This window comes from Podarcis gaigeae, assembly GCF_964106915.1.
Source record: "Podarcis gaigeae genome assembly, chromosome: Z".
NCBI lineage: Eukaryota > Metazoa > Chordata > Lepidosauria > Squamata > Lacertidae > Podarcis > Podarcis gaigeae.
The window spans coordinates 3271173-3295331 of NC_139691.1; the positions used below are offsets into that span (position 1 = coordinate 3271173).

General features: G+C 46.7%; 1 protein-coding gene across 3 annotated transcripts in view; it reads left to right on the top strand.

Annotated features, from left to right (window-relative positions):
- Positions 1-24159, top strand: part of NPDC1 (neural proliferation, differentiation and control 1) — a 52815-nt gene that overhangs the window by 22690 nt on the left and 5966 nt on the right. For all 3 annotated transcript variants that reach the window (XM_083721889.1, XM_083721890.1, XM_083721891.1), the window contains exons 2-8: positions 12028-12168; positions 16695-16778; positions 17730-17897; positions 19233-19299; positions 19968-20052; positions 20514-20593; positions 22633-22729. In XM_083721889.1, coding sequence (XP_083578015.1) covers positions 12028-12168; positions 16695-16778; positions 17730-17897; positions 19233-19299; positions 19968-20052; positions 20514-20593; positions 22633-22729 — 722 coding nt within the window. The remainder of the gene's footprint in view (positions 1-12027; positions 12169-16694; positions 16779-17729; positions 17898-19232; positions 19300-19967; positions 20053-20513; positions 20594-22632; positions 22730-24159) is intronic.

Genomic DNA, 24159 nt, shown 5'->3' on the forward strand with positions numbered 1-24159 from the left:
GCTACTACAATGAGTGTCAAAGGCTAGGCTGCTTTCTCCCTTTCAAAGAGTGCTTTGATAGCTCTGAAGGTTACCTTGATGGGGGTTATTTCTGTTTTGCTCTTTTGCTGCTCTTCAGAGTTGTGGAGAACACCATCAATAATTCAACACTGCTTACATGGCAGAGAGAGAGTGGGACTGTTGCCGTTGGCAGAGCAGGGCTTATAATGGGAGCTGCTCAGGGCCTTGCAAAAGAACAAAGAAACGGGTGGCTGAGCCAAATGGAAAAGGTCACCCTTCCTGCTTTGTGTCATTGGTGGTGGTCGGGGGCAATGAGTGCAGCAGTGCCTTCTCAGTCACAGGTGTTCCCAGGCCCTATTTTAAGAGAGCTTAGCAGAAGAGGAACTTGGCTGCGGAATCAGACCAAAGTCCCACTGAGGCCACATTCACACCTGTGACTTGTTAGGATGACTCCTGTTCCCTTACCTGAATTCCCAGAGTTTCCTGGAAAGAGGATTGTTGAATGTTAAACCCCTCTGGGAATGGCATCTCTTTGCAATTGCATCTCAGCAGAGCTGAGAAACAACCCTTAGCATCTCCCAGGGTGCTTTGGGGGAAGCCATGACGGTTTGAAGTGGCACCACAGTGTTTTAAATGGAATGACTGATGGGTTCCTGGAGAGAGGACTTTATTGGTCATGCCCTAATGTGGACTGGCACCCACATTGTCATTCTTTGGGCATCAGGGGAAGAACTTTATATTTTCCCAGCTGTTTGGGGTTAGTCTTCTAGTACTTTCTTTGTATGGCTTGTTGGTTTTATTTCTTCTGCTTATTCTGTGGTGATTTGCTTGCTTTGTTCATTAGGGAGGGAGGGAGGGAGGGAGGGAGGTTGATTTTGTGAATTGTATTGATCAGCACCTAGAGATGGTTATTTTTTTTAAAAAAATATTTACTAAGGTTTTAAAGGTTACAAAAGGAAAAAGTAAGAACACCATATTAAACAAAAACAAAACAACACTTCACAATAAAGAGAAAAAGAAAAAAGAAAGAAAAAGAAAAATCAGAAAAATAAAATCCATTAAAAAAGAACAACACATCGAATCTTCCCATAGAGATGGTTAATTTATTGGTTGGTATACAAACATTGTAAGTACATAAATGAAATAAATAAGTGAAGATAAATGTGAGATTCCTTCCCTGATCCCAGGTCCAGAAGTGATAAAATTGTGCAACAGAGCGCCTGAGTGAAAGTTATTTGGATGTTACCTTAAGGGTTTTCCTAAAACAGTCTGGTTTGATCCGTGGATTCTGTGTACCCTGAACTGTGCTGAAATGGGGACACTTGAGTACAAATTGTGTCCGGATCAATTATTCAAGAGGCTGGGGATTTCACTGCTTGAAGCAAGTGGCAGTGCTTACATGAGTGTGCAGAGACTGCTGGCGTTGTGAGTGCATATGGAACTTGAGAGCAGTAGGGATGAAGGGAGTTTTGCACACCCACATTCACACCCTGAGTGTGATCTGTTTATGTCCTTGTTTTTCTCAGTGGTGCAATCAGTGTTCCAAGTTTATTTTCCAGTTTAGGTTGTCCTCCACTTCAGAACAGAACACCCTTTTCTGCTGTTCCCCAAGCCTGCTTTCATCACTTCTTCATACATAAGATAAAAATGTAACACTGTCGTCATGCCACAGTTTGCATGGCCACCTACGGGCAGCGCGTGAGCAAGCAGCGTGGGTGACAGGCAGCCCAGGCAATCTGTCTAACAGAGGGTAAGGCATTTCACAGCAGCCCCTCCATTAAATGTCGCTGCAGCGAGGTTTAATGGAGGGGGGTAGGCATTTCAGAGAGTGGCTTGGCAGGTCAGGTGCAGAGGGAGGAGGGGTTGGCCAGGTGTGGGGGAAGGGGGCTAGAGGGTGTAGGCACGGTTATCAAATGGAGGAGGGAATACAAATAGGTACAAATTAAAGGTAAAGGGACCCCTGACCAATAGGTCCAGTTGTGACCGACTCTGGGGTTGCGGCGCTCATCTCGCTTTATTGGCCGATGGAGGTGGTGTACAGCTTCCGAGTCATGTTGCCAGCATGACTGAGCCGCTTCTGGCGAATCAGAGCAACTTACGGAAATGCTGTTTACCTTCCCGCCGGAGCTGTACCTACGGTATTTATCTACTTGCACTTTGTGCTTTCAAACTGCTAGGTTGGCAGGAGCTGGGACCAAGAAACCGGAGCTCACCCCATCGCGGGGATTCAAACCACCGACCCTCTGATCGGCAAGTCCCTGGCTCTGTGATTTAACCCACAGCGCCACCCATGTCCCTTTAGGTACAAATTACAGCAACACTAAAAACTGGCATGCCAAACAGAAGCTGCGCTCCTAAACAGTTTCACATGGTTTTATGATCTCACTGAAACTGAACTTGGAAGTCCTGGTAAAATGAAAAAGAGGGTTCCCTGGTGTTGAGAGGTAACAAAAACTGTCCCACCAGGCAAAATGTCCCGGGGTGCAGCTGGTACAAGGTTATGTTATTGCTTGACGCAGGATAGCAAATGGAACAACCTCAAGCAGAGAGTGTCCAAGGCTCGGTCAAGTGATTTTTTTGCACCCGAGGCTGTTCTCCCTGACTTAAAAACATAATAAATTAAATGGCGCCCCCTCCGCAAACTGACTGTCCTTTATGACACTCGATATCAGGTGCCCAAGGCAGTCACATCTCTTTACCTAATGGTAGGATCTGTTCTGGGGAGGGTGCACCACAACTGGAGTATCACCCCCCCCCAGAGAAGGCCTGCTTCTGGCTTTGCAGCTTTTGTTCCTCTGATGGCAGAGGCACCTGGAGGAGGGCCGCCACTCACACAACCCTCTGAGGTATGCAATCCAACCCAAGTTGGTTGTTGGAAGTAAGTACTGGTGCTTCCTATTGCACCGCCAAATATTTCTGGGGCTGTCTTAAGTACAGTGGTACCTCGGGTTAAGAACTTGATTTGTTCTGGAGGTCTGTTCTTAAACTGAAACTGTGCTTTACCTGAAGCACCACTTTAGCTAATGGGGCCTCCTGCTGCCGCTGTCGCGCCACCAGAGCACAATTTCTGTTCTCATCCTGAAGCAAAGTTCTTAACCTGAAGCACTATTTCTGGGTTAGCGGAGTCTGTAACCTGAAGCGTATGTAACCTGAGGTACCACTGTACAGTCATACTTCATGTTGCAAACACTGCGGGTTACGTCTTTTCAGGTTGCGTCCCGCAACGACCCAGAACTACCAGAAAGGGTTATGCCACTCGCACGGCAAAATGACATCACGCACATGCGCAGAAGCAGGTTGCATTCCGCTCAGGTTGCGAACGGGGCTCCGGAATGGATCCCATTCGCAACCAGAGATACCACTGTACTGCCAATATGTGCTTTCAAAGCCTGTTCTGACTTGGCAACCGAGCAAAGTGTATAAAATATACCAGGCTTCCCCAGCCTGGTTCCCTCCAGATGTTTGGGACATAGTTGATGAAGGCAGAAATAATGCACCCAAGTTTCTCTGCAAAATTCAGCTCCCCATTGCCCAGATTCTTAAAAAAAGAGCATTTTTAATAAGGGGGGGGACACATCCCACATCCCCTTCCCTCCAGCCCCCAGTTGTACAACTTTCATATATCAATCTCGACATACAACTAAATACCTACAATGCCCAGATTCTGACTTTGAGGGCCGAAGAGACCTAGCCTTGTGTCACAGTTACCAAAACTGTTATTTGTGTTCCGATCTCAAATACCACCCCTTCTACTTGCCATCTGATGAAAGCTCTTTCTTCCTTGCCGTGGTTGGCGGGCCCTTGTTTACTCCCCTGTGTGTGTAAAACAGACTCGGCTGACGTGTCCAACTGCTGCCGCACAGCTGAGAACACCCTCTGTGAGAACCTGCAAACCTGTTGTTTAATTTCTCAGTTCCCTGGGTTTTAAGCTCACAGCCTCTTTGCAGCCGGCTGAGGCGTCGCAAGTGGTGTTTAAACATTGCACACACATTTTTAATTCTTTGAAAAATGGAGCGGCCATGTCTTTTTAAAACAAAGTTGGGGTGCAACTGTTGTTTTAGTGCAGAACTGGAGGCGTGGCCCCTGCTATAGTAGATGTGTTCCAACTTACTGTGGAGAGTCCTAGTTTTTATTCTTGTTAATTTGTGTGTGCACTTGATAAATATCTAAAAGATTAGCATCCACTTTACCTTCTTTGGGGTGGGGTAAGGGCGGATACTTGTCACAAAATTTGTAAGTGTGCATTTGTATAGTAGGAGTTTTTCAGAAAGAAGACTCTCATGTTCCTCCACTTCAGTTCTGTGTTTGACATAGCAGTGCAAGAACAGCCTTGTTTGCTCCAGCATTTACTTTTGAAAAAAGAAAATAGAGAAGGCTCTATGTGCCAGAGGCTTGCAGGTGGACTGCTTTGGAAAACTGAGGTTCTATTCAGCTACCCAGACTAGTAGCCATTTGTAGACCTCAAATCCACTTTTAGCTAATTCCAATAATCCAAGCTTGCAGCAATTTTACAGAATTGTAGAGTTGGAAGAGACCTCCTAGAGGGTCATGTAGTCCAGTCTCCTGCAATAGAGGAATCTCAACTAAAACATCCATGACAGATGGCCACCCAACCTTAAAAATGCTCAATGAATGAGAGCCCACCACCTTCTGAGAGAGTCAGTTATTATTATTATTATTATTTATTTATTTATTTATTTATTTATTTATACCCCGCCCATCTGGCTGGGCTTCCCCAGCCACTCTGGGCAGCTTCCAACCAAATATTAAAATACAGTAATGCATCAAACAATAAAAGCTTCCCTAAACAGGGCTGCCTTCAGATGTCTTCTAAAAGTCTGGTAGTTGTTCTTCTCTTTGACATCCGGTGGGAGGGCGTTCCACAGGGCGGGTGCCACTACCGAGAAGGCCCTCTGCCTGGTTCCCTGTAACTTGGCTTCTCGCAGTGAGGGAACTGCCAGAAGTCCCTCGGAGCTGGACCTCAGTGTCCGTGTAGAAGAATGGGGGTGGAGACGCTCCTTCAGATACTGGAAGATCTGTCATCTTTCCTCTCAGTCTCGTCTTTTCCAGTCTAAACATACCCAGCTCCTCATAAGGCTTGGTTTCCAGACCCTCCATCATCTTGGTCGTCCTCCTCTCCCCACCTTCCAGCTTGTCAATACCCTTCTTAAACTGGACACAGGACTCCAGGTGGGGTCTGACCAGGGCAGAATAGAGTGGTACTATTACAGTCGGATATTTTGTAACAAGTGCATGGCACATTTCCATCCCACCTGCCTTCCAGAGCTCAGTCAGTTTCCCCTGTTTTTTGCTTGCTTCTTTCTTAGAAGGCAGACACTTTGTAAAGCTTGTTTGCTTCTTCGCTTGAAGACAGCAGTGCTAGCAAGGCTTCACCTTTGACGATAACCTGCTGTCTGTGAGCCGGGGGACATAGCTTGCCTGGGACAATGGCAGGATGGGAGGATTGGCTCTGCCTCCTTCCCTCTTAGCTGTTGCAACCCTCAGAAGGACGTCACAGCCTCTCCCTGGCTTTCCGGACTGTGTTAAAGCTCTTAGTGTTTCTTCCTCCTGCCCTCCCTTGCTACCAGGAGTTCGGCTTGCTTGTAGCAGCCATTATATAAGGCCTTCTGGAAGGCAGGCAGACAATTTTTAGAACTGTTTTCTTTTATTCATTTGCAGCAGAAGGGGGAGTTCTGATTTTCCTTAGTGTTCGTGCGGCTTGACTCCTGAGCAAGTAGTGAACAGCAACATAACCATTAGATGAGATTGCTAGGAGCCATCAATTGCCCTTTCCTCCTCTATGAATTAATCTAATCCTCTTTTAAAGCTTTCGCAGTTGGTCACTATCACTCTCTCCAATGGGTTCCATAGTTTAACTATGTGCTGCACATCGATCCTACTGCTCCTGAGCTTGCTGTCCAGTCTGCCTGGCCAAATTTTTGAAAGCCTCTTGACCATGTGTCCTTGTGGGATTTTTTTTTCCATTTTTTTTTTTAGCAGTCTCTGCTGAAAGGTTGTGGGTTTCTTTCTTCCAGTTTGAAAATTGACAATAAAATGATTAAAACGCAAGGCTGATAAAATAGTGCTCAATGAATTATAAATTATTTGGAGGCTGTTATAAATGAAGGCATGGAAGACCCAAGCTCAAATTTGTGCTGGTTTGTAAGATTTGTATTGGCCATTGGCCAGCCAGTTATCTCTTGGCACCCCTTTCCCATCTGTGAAATGGGCATGTTTCATGCTTGCTTCATAGAGTTGTTGGGCTGTACTGAAGCCAAAGAGCAGTGCGGAGGATATCCTGTGCGACTGAAAGAGCTGCTGTGCAGCTTTGACTCATCAACACCCCCCAAAAAAACTCTGTTTTCAAAGAACTCAGCTGGAACAGGCCAAGGCTTCATTTAGTCTAGCAGGTAATGTTCCTGACCATGTTCAGAAGCAAGTTGCTTATGGGAAGCCTTCAAACAGGACAGCAGCCCTCCTCTCTGCACCGGTGCTGCTAGGTTCTTAGGTAAAGGTAAAGGGACCCCTGACCATTAGGTCCAGTCGTGGCCGACTCTGGGGTTGCGGCGCTCATCTCGCTTTATTGGCCGAGGGAGCCGGCATAAAGCTTCCGGGTCATGTGGCCAGCAGGACTAAGCCGCTTCTGGTGAACCAGAGCAGCGCACGGAAATGCCGTTTACCTTCCCGCCGGAGCGGTACCTATTGATCTACTTGCACTTTGACGTGCTTTCGAACTGCTAGGTGGGCAGGAGCAGGGACCGAGGAACGGGAGCTCACCCCATTGTGGGGATTCGAACCGCTGACCTTCTGATCGGCAAGCCCTAGGCTCTGTGGTTTAACCTACAATGCAACCCACGTCCCTTCTAGGTCCTTAAGGTAAAGGCAAAGGTACCCCTGCCCGTACGGGCCAGTTGTGACCGACTCTGGGGTTGCGCGCCCATCTCGCTTAAGAGGCCGGGAGCCAGCGCTGTCCGAAGACACTTCCGGGTCACATGGCCAGCGTGACGAAGCTGCTCCAGAGAACCGGCACCAGCGCAGCGCACGGAAACGCCGTTACCTTCCCGCTATAAAGCGGTACCTATTTATCTACTTGCACTTAGGGGTGCTTTCGAACTGTTAGGTGGGCAGGAGCTGGGACCGAAAGACGGGAACTCACCCCGTCGTGGGGATTCAAACCGCCGACCATACGATCGGCAAGTCCTAGGCACTGAGGTTTTACCCACAGTGCCACCCGCGTCTAGGTCCTTAGGGGTGCACAAATAGGGGCGCTAGTTCCTTAGGGGTGCACAAATCCGCATAGAGGAATTTGTATGTGTTTGGGTGCCACTGGGCAAATGAAGATGAAGGGTGACTGATGCTTTGCAAGGTGCCTCCCACACCACCTCTGCTCTGAGAAGGAGGAGGAGGAGGAGGCGGCAGTGTTGGAGATTTGAAACTCAGAGGCTTGGATATACTCCTAATGTTCTGCTCCCCTGTACGCCCATGTCTCCAAAAGAAAACCAGGGTTCATGGTTGTTCCTCTCTTCTATTATCTCCACAACAACTTTATAAGGTAGATCAGGCTGAGGGATAGTGACTGGCCCAGTGATTACCCAGTGAGCTTCAGGGTTGGAGCTGGGTTTTGAACCTGGGTCCCCTTGCCTCTGTTTAATCTTTTGGGACTGGTGTAGGCCCACACATCCCTCCTTACCAATTCCTGCTCTGCACCCTCCTTGAGTTCTGTTGGCCGAACAGAATGTGTCCTTAACCTGGTCAACCTAATCCTCTTGTTTGCTAGGATAGAGGGGTGGGAGGCGTGCATTTGTATGTATATACACACATATACACACTCACACATACATGCACAGAAATCTATGCCTTACCTGAAAGTGAGATTCGCAACCTTTGCTCAGCCCACTCTCACCTCTGGCAAGCCTCTCCCAGTAGACTCTCCATGAGGAAATGTGAAAAAGTTTCCCTGTTTCCTGTTCTTACCCCCATGCTGAGAGTCAGTGTGACATGTTTGCAGGTGGGCTGCCTCTGAGCGTGGAGGCTTTGCTTATTTCAATGTTGCCTTGTATGGAACTCAAGGCAGTTTTTGTGGGGTTCCAAGCTGGTCCTAGACTAGACCCTCAGATCTGCCTGGCATCTTGCGTCACCCCCCCCCCCCCCGTGCCAGGCAGGCTCTGATTCCATTATAGCAAACATGACTAATGGCACCTGATGGAAACAATTCTTGGCAAATGTGTCTAATTCTTTTCCAAGGATGTGCAGAGCAGTTCATGTTTACGAAAACCTCAAGTGCTGGTAAATGAGGCCAGCCTTCCTTCCTACCCGCTGCCCTTCTAGAAATTTCCAGCACTGTTAACCACCAACAAATGGGAGTTTAATTGCATCGTAAGTAGCTGTTGCAACCGGAGACTGTAAATGGCAGCCGATAACCTTATTGGAGCTTTAATTAGATTGAGAAGTATCTCTCTTGCTGCTTAATCCTTGTTGGAAGGAGGGAGAGGGAGCCAAAGCAGAACTGCGCCAAAACCTCCCAGAGGGCAAAGCAGAGGCAAGATAGGTTTGTTGTTAGCAGGAAGCTGGCGCCAGCTGCAGGGTCCTGAGAGCTTTGCTTGGAGAATCCCTTCTGTCTGGAGGAAGGGTGTGAGGATTCTCTCCTGTTCACCTAAGATGAACTGGCTGGACCAGGCCAAAGGGCACCCACCTGGTACAGCATCCTGTACTCAAAGTGGCCAACCAGGTGTCCCAATGGGAAGCTCAGAAGCAGGACCTCTCAAGCACAGTAGCAACTTTCTCCTCCTGTGGTTTCCAGCACAGAAACCAGCACTTCTTTGGTGCTCTGGCTGGGCAGCTTCCTGGCCCTGAAGGCTTCTCAACAAGGGATTTGCTGCTGTTGCTCTTTAATAGCAGTATCAAAGGAGAGAGGCCAGCATTATAAAATCAAATTCTAGACAGGGCAGGAAAGGCAGTCACTTATCACATTATTCAGTTGTACACTTTAATTTTAAAAGAATGCTTTAAAACAGCTAGGAGATATGTGAAATGGATGTCCAGGGTGTGTGTGTGTGTGTGTGTGTGTGTGTGTGTGTGTGTGTGTACAGCTAAAGGAGCTACCTGCCCACCCCACTGGAAACTTCATCTCTCTGCCACCAGCATTATGCCGGCCCAGCACCTAAGCCAACAAGAGCAATCATTGGGTTTCCTTTGCAAAACCCTTCTCTCCTCTGCCAACCTTCCATCCCTGTGGACAAGCAGCCAATGGTCCTGAGATCTAGCTCAAAGTCACCATGTGCAGCCAGGTTGTGTCTGCGGTGGATGGAAACTGCTCCTGTGTCGTTGCCTCCCCTCGCATTACCACCTTGTGACCTTTTTTTATTTTTTTTAAAAGCTGCTTGATTCTTTTCAATCAGCAAATTCTCAACATTCCCTCCCCACCCCCATGCTCATCCTTGATTTGCAAGAAGTACATAGTAAACCCTCCTTGCTTTACTCTTCTCTCCACCACCACCAATAACCCACAGCATGAAGAATATAGTCACCTGAGGCAACACCATCACATCACAGTCTCCCTCTGCTGGCAGGCTGGGCATGGGTTGTTTGCTTTTCAGGTGGGGGGAGTTTCAGTACACACACACACACACACACACACACACACACCCATTTAAGCAAACAGTTCCTGGAAGGGAGCAGGATGTCAGGGCAGGCTCCAGCGTCCTGTGAGTTGCGCCTTCTCCTGGAAGACTCTGGAGCATTTTTAAGCTGGTGTGTGGCAAGTGACTGTGTGTAAGGATGGCAAATCCCATCAGTCTTGGTTGCTGTCACTTTTTCATTTTTCCAGTCTTAAGTCCCCAACCCCCAAATCTGCATTGTTTGCTTTTTTTTTAAGTTACACCTACACACAAAAATTGCATGCTATTTCCCTCCAATATACATGGGGTAAGTTGATTTTGAATAGGCCAGTTGTGCAAAGCTCTACATTCTAGTTGGGGAAAGAGGAATGGGCATCCACACAGGGCAGTGGAGGGGTAAGTCCTCCACTTAGGCGATCCCAAATCCCCAGATTCCCAGCTTTCATTTTTTGAAAAATATACATACAGCCATACCTCAGGATAAATACGCTTCAGGTTGAGTGCTTTCGGGTTGCGCTCCACGGCAACCTGGAAGTAATGGAGCACGTTACTTCCTGGTTTTTCCTCTTGTGCATGCGCAGACGCGGCAAAATGCGACCCGTGCACATGCAGACGCTCAGTTGCATCTTACGTTCTGTTCGGGATGTGAACAGGGCTCCGGAACGGATCCCATTTGTATCCCGAGGTACCACTGTATCTGTAGATCTGTAGAATCTGAGATATGGGGTGAAATGTACTGGTGGTATTAATATTTTCCTTCTGAGAAATTAACCTGCTCCCCGCAGCCTTTTCAGTGCTTTGCTTTGCTCCTGGGGAAAACCTGCAGACATCCATGGTGTGTGTGTGTGTGATAGAGACTTATAATACAATGCAGGATGTGCAGGAAGTGGGTTTAGTCCCCTCCCCCCCCAATACTAGAACTTGGGAGGCCGGTGTGTCTGCCAAAAAGTGGGTGGTAGATTCAGGCTAAATAAAGGAACGCAACATTTCACTGCCACAGTGTTGCATTAATTTATGCAACAGCGGGATGGCCACTAACTAAGGCGATTTCTTAAATGGAGTCTCCATGAAGTTCAGTCCAGGGCTGTTGGTGATGTTGTCCTTGTTTAGCAGTGATATGTAGTTGCGTTGCATCTGCTGGGGGAGTGGGAGGGCTGGAGCCACTGTGGCCTCTGTTTGGCTTAGCTTAGGGTTACCAGATGTCCCTGTTTCCCAGGAACAGTCCCTGGATTTGCAAATAAGTCCCTGGACAAATTCCATCCCCGGAATGTCCCCGGATTTCATCTAATGTCCCTGGGAAATGCAGCAGTGGCAGTCTCAGCAGCCCAGAGCAGCTGGGTCTTGCTGGCTTCAGGAGCTGCTCAGAAGTCACCATATGATGGTAGTGCAGGGGTTTGAAGATGCAACTTCCAGGCTGCCTCCACCTTCCCTGACCCCAGCAACTAAGATGTGACGGGAGGCTTCATGCTGCCTATCGGAGCAGCCCTGATCTCAACTCCTACTTGCATGCAAGCGGGGGAAGGGGAAGGGATCTCTCAGTTAGGCAACGGGAAGCCTCCCTTCCCAGCTGAGGGATCCCCGCCCCCTCCTGCCTGCACGGAAGTAGGAATGGGATTGGGGCTGCTCCTATGGGAAGAGAGGCATTGCTCTGCCCGAGCCTTGCCACCGCCGCCACTCTCAGCCCTCCTTCTCCACCTTCCATGCCTGACCATCATGCACCACTTCCCCACCACCACCACTGAAGAACCAACAACTCAGGATTCATTGAAAAGAATCTGGTAACCTTAGCTCCACTACAGGTGAAACTCGAAAAATTAGAATATTGTGGGAAAGTTCAATTATTTCAGTAATTCAACTTAAAAGATGAAACTAATATATAAGATCGACTCAGGACATGCAAAGCGAGATGTGCTTCTACTTCTCAGAGGTCTAATCCTGCTTGATTTGCAGTCCTTGTTTTGCTGATTTCCTTGAATATTCTAATTTTCTGAGATGGTTAATTTGGGGTTTTCATAAGCTGTACGCCATGATCATCGCAATGATAACAAATCAAGGCTTGACATATCTCGCTTTGCATGTCATGAGTCTCATATATTAGTTTCACCTTTCAAGTTGAATTATGGGAATAAAGGAACTTTTCCACGATATTCTAATTTTTCGAGTTTCACCTGTAGAACAAATCAAGGCTTGACATATCTCGCTTTGCATGTCATGAGTCTATCTCTTATATTAGTTTCACCTTTCAAGTTGAATTAGTGAAATAAAGTAACTTTTCCACGATATTCTAATTTTTCGAGTTTCACCTGTAGGTCACGGTGGTGCTTTTGTCTTATATAGCAGTGGCATTGGGGGTGACAACTTTGTGCAAAATGCATACAGATTACTAATGGGTTCTCTTTCTCACACACAGAGTCTTGTCCTCGAAGTCTGGAATGCGCTTTGCTGCGGCGTGAGTTCTGCCTCCCCGGATCTTATTCCTGTGGCCCGTGTCTCTCTCAGTTCATTGAGGATGAAGACGGCCAATGCATCCCCAAGGCACGGGCAGCCAGCGGTAGGTAGGGCTGGGTGCAGAAAGCCTCAGCCAGAACAATATTGCCAGTTCTCTTTCCGCAGCTTCAACCCAGTAAAGCTGTTTCTGGATCATCCATGCCAGAATCAGAAGTCTGGTGTCCATGTTGCCCTCTACTGTTTCGTTTTCTGTTTGGAGGAGAGGCCCCCATCCTCTGCTGCCACACTGTCCTGCATAGTATTTCATCAGAGCTGCATTCCCATGGGAGACATTTAGGCAGCTTCCATGCTTTGGTGTGAAAGGTGAAAGCCGTTAAACTCAGATGAATCATTTGAGTGTTAAAAAGGAGTTGTTGTTTTTGTGTGAACACAAATAAAACAATTGTAACTCATGACAACATAAAACCAGGATTCCTGCAGGATGGAGAAACTTGCTGAAACTTTCCACCTAGAAAATGTATGGGGAGGAGGTCCAAATCCTTGCAGTAACACATTTGTTGCGTCAGTATTTGACCTGTTTCTTATTCCTTTGGACCTCAGCAGCTCCAGTGATATGGCACACATTTAGATAGGCCCTCCCAGGGAGAGCAGAAAGTGTTAATTTTCTCAGGGTCCCCCCCCCCCCCAGTTTTGTAACTCAGTGGTTCATGTTAAGTAATAGTGCCATCTCTAGGCAGATGATTATGATAACTAAAAAAAGGTCTTCAGTGCACTTTGGTGCTATTCATTCTAGCCTAATGCAAAAGCTGGTTTTGTAAATGTAAGGCGTATTGAGTTTGAAGATCTTGCCATCTGTTGCACAAGGAACCTATTTGTCCCAGGTGAATGTACTGGATCCATGTGGGTACAGTTGTCTTCCACCTACCCACCTTTTGAAAAGTGAGGAACAGTGTTGGAAAGGAATGCAGTTTGTACACTGTTGTCTTCAATCTCCTGCCTGAAACATGACTTCATGCAAAATGATGATTCTCAGCGACAGATGGGAGCTTACATAAGAGCTTGGTTGTTAACGGATTGGTGTTCGGACTGCATTTCAGTTACCCGGGGAGATTATGTACTGCAAGTGGCACATCCTTTTCTCTTTAAAACGCTGGAGATTTGGGGCTTCTCTGTTCCTGCGCTGTTTGTAATTTCCTTTAACACTCATGCAGTGGGTTAACTTCTAATGGAGTCTCAAGAGAAACAGCTTGCCCTAGACAACTCATTCCCCCTTACTCATTGCACAAATGAAAAACAAAATGGATTATCTGAAGGTGGACCCACATTTCAGTCCCAAATGCTTTCGGAGAATGCCTGAGGCTCACCTCTGTATCCTTTCTTTTAATACATGAGGGGCATGGTTTTAGGCCTCACCTTGTTTTTATGGTTTTAAGTTGTTTTATATATTTTTAATATTGATTTCAATGCTGCAACACATAGGTGAAGGGCAGATAATAAATGAACTAACAATAATAACAAGTTCATCACCACAAGTGCACGAGGAGGAGGTAGCAGTTTGCGGAAGTCTAAAAGACATTTAAGGGGTGGGAACATAACACGTATTCACAAAACAGCCTAGTGGCTGACTGGGGGACAGGGAAGAGAGATGAAACAGAGCAAGCTCTTAAAAAGTGGTGGTCCATGGATCAGTGCTGACCCAGAATACTACTACTAATACTACTAATAATAATTATAATAATAAAGCCAAGGTTGAGTGGGACACTTCAGATTTGGCCCTCCTTGCATGATTTCACATGCCTGGAAGTCTTGTCTCAGCAAACCTTACCAGGGCGCACCATCTAGCTGGCAACACTTATTTTTTAATTGTGGCTGATCTTATTTGTGTACTACCAGTGATTGTTTTATACTGTGCTTATGTACACTGCTAAAAGATTATTATTTTTTTGTGAAACTGTTTATGGACGCTTCCAAGCAAATAAATCTTAACATGAGATCCTGGTGATGTTTTGATGGAAGTTGCCTCAAGGGTTGAGGATGTGAACTGAGCGAGGGCTGGGTTGGCTGGCGAGTCTGTTTCTACTGGTTGTTCAGAGCAAAGAGGCCTGTTAACTCCGCCAACCCTAGAGCTGTAGGCAGAGAGAGAAAGAGTGCAGGTCTCCTCGGTTGTGTGTGCTCTGTGCTATGTGCTTGCATTATTAAAGACACTTTTTCATGTCCCAAGCAATAAAAAGCTGGGAAAGCTTGCCGGAGTCATGAAATATTCACAGAGTTCTAAAAATAGTAACACGGGGACTACATGGGACACAAGGTGTACCCTGGGTAGTGGACACCCTCCCACACACACACCCCGCAAAGGGATGCTGGTATCCAGAATTTTGGGCTCTTGAGAGTGGGAAAGTACATAAGAACATAAGAAAAGTCTTCTGCAGGGCTCCCGACGCTGCGGATGTCTGCCCGGCGCGAGGCACGCTCTGCTTCAGGGCACCTCTCGCACCAGGAGGCAGGCTGCTATCTCTCATCCTCTCCACCAGGAATAATATTAGTGGCCTACCATATCTGAAGGGCAGATTGAAGGAATCATAGCATTGTAGAGTTAAAAGGAATGCCAGGGGTCATCTAGTCTAACCCCCTGCAATGCAGGAATCTCAACACATGGCCCATCTAATCTGAAACTACCAGACCCTGACTTAGCTTTGAAAATGAGGTAGCAGTTTTCTTGCTCTACTACTAGGAGTAGCCTGGCATATATAGGCTTTTCTCATCTACACTATTAAAGGTAAAGGGACTCCTAACCATTAGGTCCAGTCATGAGGGACTCTGGGGTTGTGGCGCTCATCTCGCTTTACTGGCCGAGGGAGCCGGCGTACAGCTTCCGGGTCATGTGGCCAGCATGACTAAGCCGCTTCTGGTGGACCAGAGCAGCGCACGGAAATGCTGTTTACCTTCCTGCTGGAGTGATACCTATTTATCTACATGCACTTTGACGTGCTTTTGAACTGCTAGGTTGGCAGGAGCAGGGACCGAGCAACGGGAGCTCACCCCATTGCGGGGATTCAAACCGCCGACCTTCTGATTGGCAAGTCCTAGGCTCTGTGGTTCAACCCACAGCGCCACCCGTGTCCCATCTACACTATTAAGGTGGTGTTTTCTTGTTTTTTGTTAAAGAATACTGCTGGGAATGTGATGCCAAAGCCAGCTGACTGCGCACGGTGCTCCTTGACCCTTCCTCCACCATGCCAGCCCCCTCCCACACCCTGCGTACAAGAAACCCTGGCAATCATTCACTCTGATCTGAGGACGCTTAGCTCCTCCGGCAAACATCATAATTGCCACTCAGGGAACTGCATCTAACTGAATTTGAAGAAGTGACCTGGAGGGGAGGGAGGGTGGGAGAGAGAGATTTACAATTCCATCCTTTCAAAGAAGCCTGGCTTTATATAATTCCTAGCAACATAGGAGAAAAGTCCCTAGGGGCTGGGGGGTCTTTCCCCCCATAAAACATTTGAGGGGGCCATGCCCCCCCCCGAGTTGACAGGCATTGCCATTGGAAATGGTGTATGTGCACTGCTTCATGTGATCAATTATGCAGGGCAGAGCTTACCTGCCCTCCCCTCCCCCATATTTTACTCAAGTCCCCCCCCCCCCCCGCCTAGCAGAGTGTGTCCAGTGTTGCCCGGGATTTTTTAGAAACTGAAAAATGTTGCATTGGATAGTGTGGATAGTGTGATTTGTGAGTTTGGACCCACCACGGCAAAAAGTCACGCCAGTCATGTTTTGGTCCGCCATCTTGGTTTGGAATTTTGTCCTCACATAAGTGAAGACTCCCACCTTAATGATCTTATTGAGTGGTGATCGAACCTATGCCAAAAAAACCCAGGTGAAGTAACACACACAACTTTGCCTGGATATTTAATCATATTCACATTTAGATGTGCCACTGTCTTCCAGAAGCAAGCAGACTAGACTTCAGTATGGGAGAAAATCCAGTTCACATCCCCAAACCTCTGCCCTCAGCCTACCTCACAGGGTTCTTGCGAGGGTGAAATGCCACTAGCTCGGGGAGGGGGGAGAGAACAGGATGCAAACATGTCAGCCACAAGTCCAACGGCTGTTCGATTGGGGAAGAAACACAGCCAATCTTACCTTTAGGCTATTGTTGATTTTATAAACAATTTATTATTATTTTTTACACATAATTTCCCAGCATAACATCCTTTTAAACATCATTTCGAAATTTTCGGCTATCACAGCCTGAGACTTCCTTCAACCTCGACTGATGGTTTTCTAAAGTCTTTCTAATTATGCATTTGGTTACTGCTGTAGTTATTGCTATAAACTCAAATTCCCAGTACATCTATTCTTAATTCTCTTCACAATAATTTATAAATTGCTCCTTACGAAACTTCTTTCAACCCTACAAGGGATGTCAAGCTTTTTGTTGGTTTTAATTATTATTTTTGAAGGTTTTGCATCTTTTAAAACTATTTTTACTGGTGATTATCGGTAAACCACTGTGAGGGTTTCTTTTAAGCAGTTGTTTGGTCTATAAATTTATGAAATAATCTGTTGATAACTTTTCTTTGGATTTGTTGTCCCCGCCCCCCAAATACCTTCTGTCTTCCTTCTTAGGGCGAGCCAGTGTTCCCAACCTAGAGGAAGAAGTTGATTTAGTGGCGGATGCGCTGTCCAAACAGAATAATGCTCTCCAGGATGGTAAGTCTCTCCTGCGGACCAGTTTCCACGCCACACATCTTGGATGAAAGATTAGGGTTGATATTTTCTTTCTTCTCACATAGGGCGAGACCATCCAGGGGTGCGTGTGGGTTGTCCTTCTGCATGAATTAATTTGTAAGGAAATATACAATAATAAGAGTACAGGTGAAACTCGAAAAATTAGAAAATTGTGGAAAAGTTCATTTATTTCAGGAATTCAACTTGAAAGGTGAAACTAATGTTAGAGATCGACTCAGGACATGCAAAGCGAGATGTGCTTCTACTTCTCAGAGGTCCAATCTTGCTCTATTTGCAATCCTTGTTTTCCTGATTTTATTGAATATTCTCATTTCCTGAGATTGTTAATTTGGTGTTTTCATCATCACAATTATAACAAATAAAGGCTTGACATATTTCGCTTTGCATGTCACGAGTCTATCTCATATATGAGTTTCACCTTTCAAGTTGAATGACTGAAATAAATGAACTTTTCCACGATATTCTAATTTTTCAGGTTTCACCTGTAGAACAAATCACGGCTTGACATATCTCGCTTTGCATGTCATGAGTCGATCTCATATATTAGTTTCACCTTTTTAAGTTGAATTAGTGAAATAAAGGAACTTTTCCACAATATTCAAATTTTTCAAGCTTCACCTGTACATTCATTGGTAAAAAAGGAATATAGAACGGGATAGACAGGAAGTCCAAAGTGTTTGTAGATATATGATTTTGGAATAGTTTTTTGTCCTTGTTTCTTTTATTTAGGTATATAAGCTTTGTATACATGCTGAAAATTATATTATAATAAGCCTTGTGATGTAATATGAAAATGTTTGCCGATGTGACATAAGAATGTTAATAAATAAATAAAACTCAAAAAAAGAAAGAAGAAAAGAAAATCTTTTGCCCTCACCGCAACCTTTGTGGACATGTTTTTGCCTTACACAGAAACCCCAGCCCCCACAGGCAAGCACCCCAGGATCGGTGCGTCGAAGTCAGTGTCCTCGCCAAAGGGACAGGCAAGACGCCCTCCTGAAACACCTCCCCTTCGCACAGAAGCAGTCAAAAGTACTCCAGTGAAAACCTCACTCTCGTCAAATGACGCTCTCATACTGGGTAAGCGGTTCAGCAAGGCAACTGGGTGTTCCGTATATGGCAGAATATAATATAACAATGGAAGACTATATCAATCCAAATTTCAAACACACAGCAGTGAGGCAAATAGTTGTTTCCACTTGGGGGGGAGGGCTCACCCTCCCACCACAGAGTTTTGGACCCAATCCGTGTGGAACTTAGCACCTCCGGAGTGCTTGGCTCACCACCGGAGGTGGATAAGAGGAATAACAAAGAAAGACGGGTTTGACTTGGTAGGGTCTCAGTTTATATCCTTTATTAACAATAGGAGAGCCTCTTCCACTTCAGTCGCAGGAGCCACTATGGAGACATTATCTTAACTCTTGAGATTGAAGCCAAAGCCTGTAGATGCGAGCTTAACCTGAAAAGTAAAATATTTTCCAAGTTTGTTTTGATGTCATGTGGGTGACTACATTTAAAACTTAACAGCTGGATGTGCATTTGTCTTGGAAGACAGCACTTTGTTTGTTTGGTTGGTGGTTTTAATTGTAATGAAGTTTGTAAAGAAAAATGTTTAATAATAATAATGACGATGATGATGATGTTGCTGCTTTTAATTGGTATACAGTAAAGCTGAAAAGACACAATGAAGATAAATCAATTTAAACTCAACCACAGAGTTACAAAACTTGCTTAAATTGTCTGCTGAGGTGGAAAGGGCATCTCCAGCTGCCAGAAGTCTAATAGGGAGGGGACTCCTCTGATAATAATAATAATATATTTTTATTTCTATCCCGCCCTCCCCAGCCGAAGCCGGGCTCAGCGCGGCTAACAACAATAAAAGTAATACAGCATTCTAAAATCAATTCATTCTAAATCAATTCAGAATCAAATTAATGGCAACCATTGGGCTAGAGTTCTATGAGGATTACAGAAGGAGAGAGGAGGTCAGACTGTGCCTTGGCCAAAGGCCTGGTGGAACAGCTCTGTCTTGCAGGCCCTGTGGACAGATGTCAAGTCCCGCAGGGCCCTAGTCTCTTGTGACAGAGTGTTCCACCAGATCGGGGCCACAGCCGAAAAAGCCCTGGCTCTGGTTGATCTCAACCACGAGAGAGTTCCACAGAACTGTCCCACAATGCTGAATGCACCACTGGTTGCTGATTTGCCGGTAGGGATTTTATGCTTCCACCTGCAATGAGGGGCAGTGTATGAACACTTATAACAAGGACAGTGTTCAAGCAAACAAATAAAATGCTGGAAGTTCTTTGACAATGCTTCACCTGCCATCATCCCAGGAGGTTACTGCTGGTTCCTTCCCTGCTTCCTTCCTTGCCTGGTGTGTCTCTATACAAACTTTCCACCTGTGTGTCTCTGCAGGGATGATAGTCGTGTGTACAGCTGCAGGAATCGCAGCTCTGGTGGTGGCAGCTGTGTGCTGGTGCAGGTAGGCCCATGCAAAACCTTTACTTGGCGAGAGGCCAGCAGTTTTATTTCGTGCTTCCCCCCACCCCCACCCCAAAACACCATTCTTGGGAACCACCAGGAGGGGTGGGGATGCAGGTATAACAATGCTAGAATGAGGAGCTGCTTAAGAGCAGCAACAACTGCAATTGTTCATTGCATTTGCATCCCACCATTTTCTCCATGGAGCTCAAGGCGTCACCCACGGTTCTCCCCTTCTTCATTTATTCGCTACAACAACCCTGTGAGGTAGGTTGGGCTGAGAGTGAACGAGTGGCCATGTAGGGATTTGAACCCTGGTCTCTCCCAGGTTCAAGTCTTGCACTCTAAGCACTAAACAAGGCAGCCCTGGGTACCATGCTGTGCTGTAGTATCACCGCGGAATGTTGCTCTCAAACCCTTCTTATGGGCTTTTCCAAAGCAGGCCACTGTTGGTAACAGGCTCAGCCTTTCTCAACCTGTGGGTCCCCACATGTTGTTGAACTACAACTCCCATCACCCCTAGCTAGCAAGGCCAGAGCCCAGGGATGATGGGAGTTGTAGTCCAACAGCATCTGGGGACCCACAGGTTGAGAACCGCTGGCACTAGATGGATTTCTCACCTGATCCAGCAAGCTGCTGGTGTGTCTAATTATTCGCTCTTCTTCCTAGGCTGCAAAAGGAAATACGCCTTGCTCAGAAAGCAGACTACCCAGTTCAGAAGCTCCCGGGTCCTCCGTCGTATGACAAGATCTCAGTATGTCCTTTCCTCTTTGATTGCTGGCTATGCACTAAACTTGATGCTCTTTGCTGTTTAAAGGGAATGGGGGGGGGAACTGTATGCCTAATTCCAGGCAATAATGAGCCCCAGTTGTCTAGCCATAGCAGGGGGTTGCCTTTGCATCTCTGTATCCTATACTGTTCTGGCCTCACAACCTTCCAAATACATCTCTGCTAGCAGGGGCAAGTCATTCTGCCTGTTTCTGCACTGGATGCAGTTAATACAATTGCTCCTGGGGCATAAGAATTACCTTCCCTAGGGAGGAGTCTGCACATTGCTTCCCTTTGTGAGTAACTGCTCTGGACTTGGCTCCTTCACAATAGGAAATACTTGCCTGGACTGTGGTGATTTTTGCATGCTCTTTTCTTCCAAACTCACTGCAACTTGGGCTAACTTGCAATGCTGTGTACACTGTGCCTGTTTTTCTCTCCCCAAAGCCCGGCGATAAGAAGTTGGCACAGAGTGCCCAGATGTACCACTACCAGCACCAGAAACAACAGATGCTCTCCATGGAGAAGTGAGTAGCACCATTATTCACCCATATTTTTAGCATTTTCTTCAGACTGCGGCTTCCACGCACCTCGTGGCAAGAAGTCTGCTTTATTAAAATACTTTTATCCCACTCTTCACCCTAAAAAAAGAGGGAAGTCCTCTTAGAGCAGCTCCCCAATGTCGTTGATGAGACAATTCCCTGCCCCTCGGGCTTACAATCTTAAAAAAAAGGCATGATATAAGACATGCATTTGGATGAAGTAGGAAAAAGCAAACTCAGTTAGGCCTCTTCCTTTCCATGCATGGTTCTGGGTCTGGGTTCCTGTGGAGGGTGCATTTCAAAAACTTCTGCCCGAGAGAACTGGAACAGCCAGTCCACAACATTGCATCCACATCTTTAGCGTCTTTTTAATGTGGACTCACTTGGGAGAAGAAGAGGAGGAGGAGGAGTTTGGATTTGATATCCCGCTTTATCACTACCCTAGGAGTCTCAAAGCGGCTCACATTCTCCTTTCCCTTCCTCCCCCACAACAAACACTCTGTGAGGTGAGTGGGGCTGAGAGACTTCAGAGAAGTGTGACTGGCCCAAGGTCACCCAGCAGCTGCATGTGGAGGAACGGAGACGCAAACCCGGTTCACTAGATTACGAGTCCACTGCTCTTAACCACTACACCACACTGGCTCTCTACATTCCTTTGGCCTATGTGATGTGGCCTCTGGCTCAGATAGCCTTTTTAAAAGCTTAGGTCAGCCTCTCCCCAACCCAGCAAGCCTCCAAACTGCAGCTTGCACCAACTCCTGCTAGCTAGCACAGCCATGCTGGGTAGGAGGTGCAGTTAAAACACCTGAAAGGTGCTAGGTTGGGGAAGGCTGGTTGGATTTTGGGAAGATTCAGGACAAAAGAAAGTGCTTATTTACACATCACATAGTTAAATTATGGAACTCCCACAGGAGGAAGGGATGGCCACCAGCTTTGGGCACCAGGCAAAAACATTTATCTTCTTGCAGACCTTTAACCAATTAAACAATATGTTTGTTTTTTTAATGGGGGAGGGTATTGTTTTTGTTATTATGCTTTGTCTTTTTGCATTGTAAACCACCCTGTAATCGTTGGATGAAGGACAGCATGGAAATTAATAATAATAATAATAATAATATTTCCATGCTGTCCTTCATCCAAAGATCACAGGGTGGTTTACAAATAATAATAATAATAATAATAATAATAATAATAATAATAATAGCAATGCTCCTGAATAACAGTTGCTGGAAGCCACAGAAGGGGCAGAGGGCTCTTGTGTTTAGGTCTGGCTTGCGGGATTCCCACAGGCATTTGGGTAACCAATGGGAGGACAGAATGCTGGCCTAGGTGGGCCCCCTTTGGCCTGATCCAGCAGGGCTCATCTTGGGTTCTGATATGACAGCTTTTGGAAAGGTATAGTTAAATTGATGGAAGGTCTGTGTATACACCTGAAAATTGCCAAGTGCCGTCTTCTGTGTTCAGAGACAGGGCACTTTTGAGTACCAGGTGCCAAGGTCAAGGAGGGCGGGGGACAGGGGGAGCGGGGAGCAGTCTCACTTTATTACCTGCTTGCCAAACTTTATCCTTGGTGGCTCCCGTTAGAAGTGAAACACTGGACCAGGTGCCCTGTGGGCTGACCCAGAAAGGCCAGTTGAGTTTCCCCAACAAACCTAGCCAAGTTTCAGAAACGTGTCACGTCAGAGTGCCAGAGTTCTGCAGATGGCTAAGCTTGGAAATGCAGCTTTTGATACTCCAGGGTTTCAACACAGGACTTTTTTAAAACCTGGGAGTGGCTCCAGCTAACCCCTGGAGCTTCTGAACCACCACCACCACCACAACCCCCCAAAGACATTTTGGCTCTCTGTGTGTTGAGTCATAGAATCATAGGACTGGGTCAGAAGGGACCCTGTAGCCAAACTCTGTGGGGAGAGTGGGTTGGGTGTTCTGAACGGGGTGAAAGGCAGCGGTGTGCTGGTCTGTGTGTGCTGCACTCTCTCCCTTCCTGCCCTGCCACCATCTCACCTCCTCCACCCCATCAATAGGAATAAAGAGGAGGCCAAAGTTCCAGAATCTGCATCATCGGATGAAGAAAACGAAGATGGAGACTTCACCGTCTATGAGTGCCCAGGCCTTGCTCCTGTGAGTGTTTCCTCTTCCATGCACCAGAGTGCCCTTGGCCCTCTGACAGCTTTTCTTACTCTTTCTGTGTGCTTCTTGATAACTAAGTTCTGCTTGTTTTATTGAGTAATGGTTCACACACTCAAATTAGGATAGATTATTGTTGTTGCACTTAACCCACACCTCCAATCAGAGTTGGAAGTGGCCGGAGGTTCCTGCACTTACCCAGAGTTCAGTTTCCGTGGAAGGAGAATCAACAGAAACATTGGTGTCTTTAGGAAACATGGTTTTATTTATGGGTACATACAACCTGGGACGCAGGTGGCGCTGTGGGTTAAACCACAGAGCCTAGGACTTGCCAATCAGATGGTCGGTGGTTCGAATCCCTGCAACGGGGTGAGCTCCCGTTGCTCGGTCCCTGCTCCTGCCAACCTAGCAGTTCGAAAGCACGTCAAAGTGCAAGTAGATCAATAGGTACCGCTCCAGCGGGAAGGTAAACGGCATTTCCGTGCGCTGCTCTGGTTCGCCAGAAGCGGCTTAGTTATGCTGGCCACATGACCCGGAAGCTGTACTCCGGCTCCCTCGGCCAATAAAGCGAGATGAGTGCCGCAACCCCAGAGTCAGCCACAACTGGACCTAATGGTCAGGGGACCCTTTACCTTTACAACTTGAGCATAGGATGGAGGGGCTCACAGTATCGGTGCCCCAGCTGATCTTGCTACTTCATTAGGTTTCCAAGTCACAGCTTTGGGGTCCAGCGCAGAGTAGATGTGCCTCAGTCTCCCCAGCTTCCAGCATCTACCCAAACTCACTCACACAACTCTCAACCCCTCACACTTGGCCTGTCGTCCTCAGAAAAGGCACACCCATTTGTCTGTATGGCAACAGAGCTCACTCTTTCAAGATGTGAATGATGAGTAGTACTGAGCTGACCTGCTAAGGCCATCACCATGAAAAAGAAACTGATTTGGCAGTTTCTCTCTTGCAGAACATAGCTTCACAGATACAGGATTGCAGGTCTGGGAAGGAACCCATGGTATCCTCCAGACTAAATTCACAGACTACTAATTATTAATCCAGGTGATTCCTCAATTATATGAGGGTTGTGTTCCAGGCTTCCATCATAAACCCTCAGTCTTCCATCCAGGCAAGCCAGAGCCAGGATTAGAATCATAGAATCATAGAATCATAGAATCATAGAATCATAGAATCATAGAGTTGGAAGAGACCACAAGGGCCATCGAGTCCAACCCCCTGCCAAGCAGGAAATACCATCAGAGCACTCCTGACATATGGTTGTCAAGCCTCTGCTTAAAGACCTCCAAAGAAGGAGACTCCACCACACTCCTTGGCAGCAAATTCCACTGTCGAACAGCTCTTACTGTCAGGAAGTTCTTCCTAATGTTTAGGTGGAATCTTTTTTCTTGTAGTTTGGATCCATTGCTCCGTGT